Here is an 8,734-nt window from a genome sequence, read left to right on the forward strand (position 1 = left end):
TATTGAATCTCATTCTTCTGACTACTAAAGGATTTCATTGGCCTAAAATTTCATACTATACAATATCTAAAAAATGAAAGGTTTCACTATATCAGAAAAAAAAACAGAAACAAAAAATCTACAAAAGGAGTGCATTCTGTCTTTTATCTTATAAGTCATTATTCAAGTCCAGCTTGCAAAGATGCAGCGTAAGCTTGTAAAAGTAAAGCAGTTTGTTTGGTTTCCAATAGCAACCTAGCCTCGTTCAACCAATCACTGGACAGCTTACGAGCAACGCCTTTTAATTGGCTCATTAATTTTGTAGCCGTTTCCAGATCACCTTCGCGAATGTAATGTTCAGCTTTGGCTAAAACTTCATAGCTAGTCAGTTTATCCATATCTACTGCTTGATCAACATCAGTAAGATACCATCTTGAAATGACAAACATGGATTTGACGTATGACATAAAATACTTCACGATGGAGTCACCATCTTGTACGGCTGCAACTCTTTTGCAAGCATCCTTGACGTGCTTGAATCGATTAATGAGATCTTTCTCAGGTACAACACCAAATAAAGTTGCTTGTTCGGGAAAGGAATCGACAATCTCAGCTAATGTCGTATCGCGCTCTGTGAAAGAGAAAAGTAATTGAATTGAAACCATGAAAATGATACTATGGTTTACATATTCATGTTAAAAACCCCAAAACTTTACGACTAGCAATCCTTTCGTTGGTATGCAAACTCAATTAAAAGGTAAGTAACATGGCTTCAACAAGTACTTTCACCAAGATTTCTCAATTAGTGAGTTATAGTATATATCATGATTTTGACTTAAGGCCAGCATAAAACTTCAAGTTCCGAAAAACTACACAACTATTTTTATTCTAAATGTTTTCAACATAATATAAACACACACTTTTGGTGTAGAGAAGATAAAATTGTGATATATCGTGATGCACAGAAAAGCTTCAACGACTTACCACCCAGTTGTAGAATGGCAATCATTTCGGGCATCAAGGTTCGCGTTCGTCCATTCAGCGTGGTCACACCTAAAGTTCCATTCAACGCCTGCGAAGCAATCCATAATTCTTGTGCATTCCTCTGTCTGCTCTCTACGTCAACGATATCTGAAATCTAAAACAAAGAACATGTTGCTGCATCGATCAGTCCATCTTAACCGCCAATGCACTGTAAATCCTATGCGCTTTGAGAACGGCAAAAGGTATGCGATCGTTCTGAAATAGTTCCAGGCTTCTTTACTCCTACGCACCTGTTTTCAATTACTTAGTAGCAGAAAGTTGGTATAGCGAGACTCAAACCAAAACAGTCCGTCACATGGTAGGGTTTTTCAAAAATTGCCTCAATGCAACGTCATCTTTAAATCTTTTCCATGCAAAAAAAATGGATTCGCCTGTTTTTCATCGTCTTTCTGGTGTCTCTCAATTAAACAGAAATTAGACGGAAAGACCACCGTCTAAATTAGTTCTAATAAAGAAGGGTTTATGCCATCTTACCTTAGCTTGAATAGCACTGATGGATTTGACTTTCTTCTCGAGTTCTCTGTAATAAATTTCTTTCTGTTCATCTAATTTTGCTTGCTGTTCCGTTTGATGCTTTTCATCTAACGTTTTTGCTTGACCAGCTAACTCCTCTGCTAAATGTTCATTATGCGCCATCGCTTGTCTCTTCAGTTGAGATAGAATCTCACGCTCGTAATTTTCTTCAAGTTCTTTGACCTATTGGTTGGGAGGAAATGTTCCCTTTTAAAGTTTGTCAATTCAACAGCGTATAAAAAATTACTTGGTTTATACTACAAAAGTTCGTTGATGATTTTTTACCCTTATTAAAGTTTCAGAGTAAATGCTCTGCACACAAATGTATAATCTTTCTCGATGATGATAAAAACCACTCAGGGTTATATCAGACAAACCTTTGTTTCGCGTTCTTCATTCTTCTCATCTTCGACTCTTTTTAATTCGACTTTCATTGCTTGGGAGGCTAGCTTCTCCAACTCATCCTTTTGCTCGTCCAACAAACGATCAACTTCTTCTTCAGCAAGCCCTTTAGCCTGTTCACCAACATCACTGTATAATTGTTGACGCTTCAAGGCTAACATCAAAATGGCTTGGTTATAAGGGAGTTCTGAGATGACCATTTCCTTATCCTGTATCAAGGTGAGCATATCACTTGCGAAGGATTTCAAATCTTTTTGTAGTTCAGTTGGAGCGTCTTTGACATACTCTTGGTACTTTAAAAGAAAATCAAAGTCCTTTTGAACACTTTCAATAGCACTTAGAGCTACCAATAAACTGTCTTTTCGTTCCAAAGCCACTTTCTCAGCATCGTCAGCAACCTGACTTGTATCATTTTCACGAACCTTTTCGACCAAGGTTTTCAGACTTTCAATCTCCTGGAGTAAAGCAAGTTCACTATCTTTGGCTACATCAACAAGCGATTGTGCTGTATGTTCAATTTGGACCAACTCTTGAACTTTTTCTTCATATCCTTCATCAGACATCGTTACCGGCATAACAGCTGCGAATGCATTCAAATACTGACGTAATGCTGATGCTGCATTTTTATGGAGTTGATCAACTCTATCTGACAACAATTCAACACTTCCTTTAGAAGCAGACAATAAAACCTCTAGTGCTTCTTTGTCGACAAGTTTGGCGAGGTTAGCAATTTCTTCTTCTGTAAGAGGTGCTTCCTCAATTTTCTTTGCTTCCACAACTTCTGGAGCTGTGGGTAGTTCAGATGAAACAACTTGAGCTGCATTGACTTCCTCGATTTCAGCATCACTTGGTATGTCAAAAGTTTCTTAAAAATAAAAAATAAAACTGTTGTAGTTTAGAAAATTCTTTTGACAATACACATTTCAATCACAGTAAAATTGTTGTGCAAATTGTGCAAAAAACTATTTTGTTTCTTCACAAAAAATATTTGACAGACCATCTATTATCTTTTTCGTGATTACATTGTTTTCTGGTTTGAAAGTTTGGATATATTAGAGATGCACACGAATAAGAAAATAAATCACCTTCAATAGTACTTTTACTTTCCACGACAAGTGTTTCTTCAGTCACAACTGCAACTTCTGTCTCCTCCATCGTAGATTCTTCTGAAGATGTTGCAGCAACTTCTTGTTCTAATGATTCGTAAAACATACAGAGATAATAATATTAGCGTGTGATATCATACTAATTTCCAGAGTTTGCAAAATTATGAGCAAGTACTCTTCCATACGGGCTTATTAAAAAAGTTAGTTTTAACGTTGTAATTAATAGTCTTTTTTATTATTCCCCTGTTACCCAAATGTACGTCTATAAAAATCAAAGGAAAAGAGTGAACTCAAAATACAATTTTTTACTCAGAATTTGGTTTCGACTAGATCTTTTTTTTCCAGACAACCTGTTCTGTACTGTCAAATGAAGAAAGTCTTCATACCTCCTTTAAATTCATTTTCTACATTCAGAACAGGAGCAGTATCAACTGAAATGACTTCATTAGAGAAAGTTTCGTTTGTCGAATCATCTGCAAGCATAGGAGGGACAGTGCTTTCTTCTTTCAATACCTTTTGATATAAGAGTGAGTGAACATTATAAATTAAACAATCCTAGTCTATTCATGTGCACTATTCCAAATAACAACAAACAAACATTCTTTATCTATGATTAGGTGACACGAACAAATAGTACAACACTAAAGATAGCAAATAACTACATATACATAGTAATCTCCGACAATTATCATGAGAGTAATCAGAGCAATGCATCAAGAAATGCTATGTTGTCCCTAAAGAGGTAGGTAGGCTGACAGCTACAGAAAGGGTAAACTATGTCTACGAATCATGTCTGAATCTATGCTCCTGAAGATTATTGAAACTCACCCTTAATTGGTAAAGCAGAACAACAACATCACGTCAGTAACTCTGAAAGCCGAGTGTAGCGCCATTTCTGATGAATTCAAGGATCGCTACAGTATCTTAAAGGTTTCCATATCTGTTTGCCAAGAATCTTATTCTATTTTTTTGTAAAAACGGAAAGAAAGAGGCCCACTCGGTTCTACAAAGATTCAACTGTAAGGTAAGATCTTACCTCTGGTACGAAGGGAATAGAAAGGTCAACTTCGACAGGGACTAAGGTCTTTTTCTGTGGAATATCACCATGGATCATATCAAAGAGAGGTTTTGAAAATGGTAACGCATCCTCAATACTTCGACGAAATTCAGCATTTTGTCCAGCATAAGCTGCAGTTCCTCCAACAAGGCCACTGATGGTGGTCACTGTTGCACCAATGTATAATCCAGAACTTCCACCTGAAGTTCTACAAATTATAAATAAGATTGCTTGAGTTAAAATAACCAAATTCTTAGTTCGGTACCCAGATAGAAAAATTTCTTGATACAATTTCAATCATGCATCCATTGAAATGTGGGGAATTAAAAAGGGAATCAGTTTATAAAAAAAGATTTAAAGAAAAAGAAAAAGAAAGTAAATTACTTTGTTGAGTTTGCATGTTTCAATAGCACCTGCCCATTCTAAAAAAAATTAAAAAAAAAAATGTTTTACGGTTTCCTTCAAAATCAAATACTGTAGAAGGTTTACCGGGTGTATTCAAAAGGCTTGAAAATACATAAAAAAATCTTTTAAAACACATCAGATAGTAAATTCTGATAGAGATCACCAGACCAACCTTGTTTTTGCTGAGCAAGGATCTTGCATGGCTGTTGGATTGAAGTGACCTCGAAGATCTAATACCACATCTATACATGGTTGACAGACAAGATAATTCTTAATTCTTAGTTTTATTCTAAAAATGTAAAAAAATGTATCATGATTATCAATTTATTTTGAAATGTATAAAGAAATGTAAGATTTAAAGAATCCAAGCACTAAAAGTACCTTATAGTGCCATACTTATAATGGTGGGTTATAAACAAATGAAAAGCTATTATCGAGTTGTATTCAATTCAAATAATCGCCTAGGTATAAAATCTATATACAAAATCCTTTAAAAATATATATCTAAAAGCTACGAAAATATTTATGTTAATTTTTGAAAGGTCCAGTGAGAAATTCAAAAACAGGTTTGGTTATAGGGACAGTATCGATCAGTTGTTTCCTGAATTCTTTATCATAACATCCATACGCAAAGGTACCAATAGCAAATGTTCCATTAATCACCAATGTTCCATATAGATAGTAAATAGCAAAGCTTGGACCCCTAAAAAACAAAGAAATATCAGATTATATAATTTAAAGTTTCTTGAGGTAAAAATAATTTAAAATAACCATACAATTATCAAGTACTTTATATATAAAGCCTCCTGTAAAACATGTAAAGTATATAATGAAAAGCTTTTGGACGAAAAAAATTTGTTGAAATTATTTTAAATGTACCTTATTTATTACTCATAAAATTGGCCAATGAATTTAGCTCTTATTTCAATCTATTGTTTCTTACATTTTTGAAGGGTTCTTCGTAAAACTTTGTCAAGTAAAGCAAACTAACCTTTTGGGCAGATAATGATTGTAAAGAGGTTTATAATCCTAAAAAACATGTTATCATATATTGTTAAAGTTATAAGACAAGTTTTATCAAGTTTTTTTCTAGAATTTTGCACTGCTGCTTTTCCTTGGAACCATCCTATTCCAATTCACAAAAGCTATAAGTCCTCCAAGGAATAAAACTCATAGTCCTAAAAAATAAAGTTAAAATTTTTGCTTCTTTTGAAATGGGGGTCCATAAGCTTAGCCTTTTTTGAATGGATAGGAAAGGATAGGATGGCATTCAATAATGGCAATGTAAACAAAAACATTTTTCTGACAGAAGAATACTCATAATTATACTTCAAAATAACAAAGGGGAGTGTGGCAGATAATTGTTTCACTCACCTTCATTCCAACAACAGGTCATTGAATTTTTTATTTAAAACATTAAAGGTCTAGATAGGAAGGAACAATCATAATACAATAAAATAGAATATAATCAATATAATCACAAAATTTATTTATTGTAAAAGCTATCAATAAAAAATTCTCAGTCTCTTCATCGAACAGATTTATACAAATTGGAGCGTCCCTAAAAGAAATTAGTTTAAGCCCTTTCCTATCCTGTTCATAATGACATCTATGGATAGAAATGACAAAATATTTACCATGTTGGTGCAAGCATGATACAGTAAAACCATTAGCTATAAAATAAATCTTGGGTTCCGTTGAAAACCATTTCATTTTCAAGATATGAAATTACTTTGGATTTTGATTATTGTACACTTTCTTTGTAGCCATCATTTTGTATATATTCTAGGAAAATCTCTACTTTAATCAGACTTTATTTTGCCAGATTTTATTTTGCCACCTGTTGCAAGCAAAAAAAAGTCACAAGGTTTCTAACTGTCTCTTCTAAGACCTTTTGCATAAGTTTTGCTAATCAGAATATCAGTTGAATAATCAGGAATAATAAAAAACTTGAGCATCAAAAAAGATTCACATTTATAATAACAGGCAAACTTCCAGGATTTGAGGCTGCCACCGTTTGTGAGGTGAAGATTGAGTTTCAAATGTGCCATAAACACAATGAAAAGCAGTTGATCCCAATCAAAAATAAACCCCTGTTTTGTGACATTTTTACTGTCAGCCACTAACTTGGGAAAATTATGTGGCTTACACTTAGGATTGCTTTGGTGGTTAAGCTGAGGACATTAGCTATCCATTGCATAAAGGGCGAATTTTTGTGGCTTACTTAAAGGGGAGTTGCAAGCAAATGAAGTGTGGGCAAAAAATGTGGCTTACTGGTCATGTGGCTGACCCTACCAAAAGATTTTGAAGGCTGAGTTCTCAATAATGGAAACAGTCAGAAATATACTTTCTTTTCAGCATTGACAGCAAAGGGCTAAATTTTTCATTAGCTGCACTGATTTGTGGCTTACAGTTTGTTAAGTGGGCAAAAATGTGGCTTACACAAGGGATATATAGGTGAATAGGTGAAATCTCACATTTTTTAAGTTTTTGGCACTCAATCATTAAAGTATAACACCTGTAGGTGTAAAAAATTACAAAAAATTTGTTGTAAGTACCATTTTGTGGCTTACAAAGTCACATTAAAAATTATCGAAAAGTAAGCCACCAAAAACTACATTTAACAGCTAGAAAGTATGTACATTTAACATTTTCTAAAAAATTCAACCTTTCCTCTGTCAAGTTAAGAAAGTCCCATTCTAAGATCTCTTATCTAATTTGTGTGGCTTACATTTCTAAAAAAGATACAAATTTTGAGTTGAAGCCACATTTTTAGCTCAAATAGCGAAAAAAAAATTTTTATTCATAATGTCTTAGTATTTCCCACAACATAGTAAAATTTCAAGACTTATCGATTAAGACTTCATCAGCTATGACAAAAAGTTGTTTTTGGGCATTTTTCAAAATGTCACACTATTTTTGATTGGGATCAGTTAGATGTCCAGGGCAGAGAACTGATGGGGTATAAGGAACAAAGCCCCAAGATAATTTTGCTTTATTGTAGAATAAAGTGCTAGAGTATACTCAAAGACATTTTACCTAAGAAAATATAACAAGACTACTGAAATGTTGAAACAACGAAAAAGCTTACTATCAAAAAACGTATTTTCATGAAGTTTGAGGAAACTAAACTTAAGATTGAGTTTCTACTACCCTTAACTGGTAGCAGAAAAACCTTGGAAATATGCCAGATTAATGTGTCATTGTTTTGATGCTGGAGTTATAGTCGTTTAGAAGACATAACAGCCTATAGTTGTTTGGGAGAACAATTTATTTGCTCCATATAACGGAAATAAAACCCAATGCTCATTAAAAAGATAATCCGGAGTGGAATATTATCAATAAAGAAAAAAATTTTAAAAATGGAAAAATGAAGAAGAAGAAAATCAACTTCTTGTAGAATAATGCTACGATCTACACATTTTTGTATCAGAAACTCTTCAATCTTAGAACGCGAAACTCTTAGAATGCGAAAAAAGATTTAAAAAGATTTATTCTATCAAAAAATAGAGCTTAGAAATTTTCCCTGGCTGACTTAAAAAAGGGCTCTTTTTTGTTGTTTTTTGATGATTTTTGAAGTCAATCATTGATAAACTTTGGACTAATCTTTCGATGGAATACATTTTTTTTTTTAATTATTTCACATTAATGATGTTCTAAGATAAAAAAATCACTCGTGTGAAAATGATAACTATAGCACAATTGTTGAAGAAGTTGATTTTCTTCTTCATTTTCAATCTTCATTCTTCTATCTTTTTTGAGTCTTTTTTTTATGACATTATCCCACTCCTGTTTGTCTTTTTAACAAGCACAAAATTGCTAGTTAGCGTTCACTTGCCTAATTACGGACAATGCCTAATTCCAGACACCTTACCTACAGCTCTAACTAGCCAGTCAAAGAAGTTGGTTTTGCTTTTAAAAAGTGCACTTATAGGCTACCATTATGATTTGATAGCTTTACCTGTTAACCCGGGGCTGTTTGTTCTGCTAATTACAAAAGTTTGTTGTTTTCTTTACTTTTATAATCGCAGGCACGCGGCAGGCAAAACCAAAGCAGCAAAATTTCAAAACAAATGAACTAAGCAGCTTCGCTCACAGCTCTACTCTACCATTTTGTTTTGATTTAACTTTGTATTTTAATGACCAACCAGGTCCTTCATTTGAGAGCTATGCAAGTTTCCCTCCACTGATGCAAGTTACCCAACTTCAAGGTAGAAGTAGAGCTGCG

The 8,734-nt window shown here is 33.7% G+C and overlaps 1 protein-coding gene across 1 annotated transcript; it reads right to left on the reverse strand.

Annotated features, from left to right (window-relative positions):
* Positions 1 to 119: 119 nt before the first annotated feature.
* On the reverse strand, positions 120 to 5,209 carry LOC136818575 (MICOS complex subunit MIC60-like). Its single transcript, XM_067074903.1, has 9 exons — positions 4,679 to 5,209; positions 4,486 to 4,523; positions 4,081 to 4,309; positions 3,431 to 3,557; positions 3,024 to 3,131; positions 1,914 to 2,803; positions 1,498 to 1,719; positions 964 to 1,117; positions 120 to 610 (listed from the first exon to the last, which is right to left on the reverse strand). Exons 1-9 carry the CDS (start codon positions 4,754 to 4,756, stop codon positions 159 to 161), a joined length of 2,298 nt encoding a protein of 765 aa, XP_066931004.1. The 5' UTR covers positions 4,757 to 5,209; the 3' UTR covers positions 120 to 158.
* Between the last annotated feature and the right edge of the window lie 3,525 nt (positions 5,210 to 8,734).

Source organism: Clytia hemisphaerica, unplaced genomic scaffold (genome assembly GCF_902728285.1).
Source record: "Clytia hemisphaerica strain Z4C2 unplaced genomic scaffold, Clytia hemisphaerica genome assembly, whole genome shotgun sequence".
Classification (NCBI taxonomy): domain Eukaryota; kingdom Metazoa; phylum Cnidaria; class Hydrozoa; order Leptothecata; family Clytiidae; genus Clytia; species Clytia hemisphaerica.

What these genes read in the sequence shown, in the direction of transcription:
- LOC136818575 (XM_067074903.1), bottom strand. Translation starts at nt 4,756, where the DNA reads ATGTATAGATGTGGTATTAGATCTTCGAGGTCACTTCAATCCAACAGC. An exon ending in CCTTGCTCAGCAAAAACAAG is followed by an intron (nt 4,524 to 4,678) that starts GTTGGTCTGGTG and finishes AATTTTTTTTAG; the next exon opens with AATGGGCAGGTGCTATTGAA. An exon ending in ATGAAGAACGCGAAACAAAG is followed by an intron (nt 1,720 to 1,913) that starts GTTTGTCTGATA and finishes CCCAACCAATAG; the next exon opens with GTCAAAGAACTTGAAGAAAA.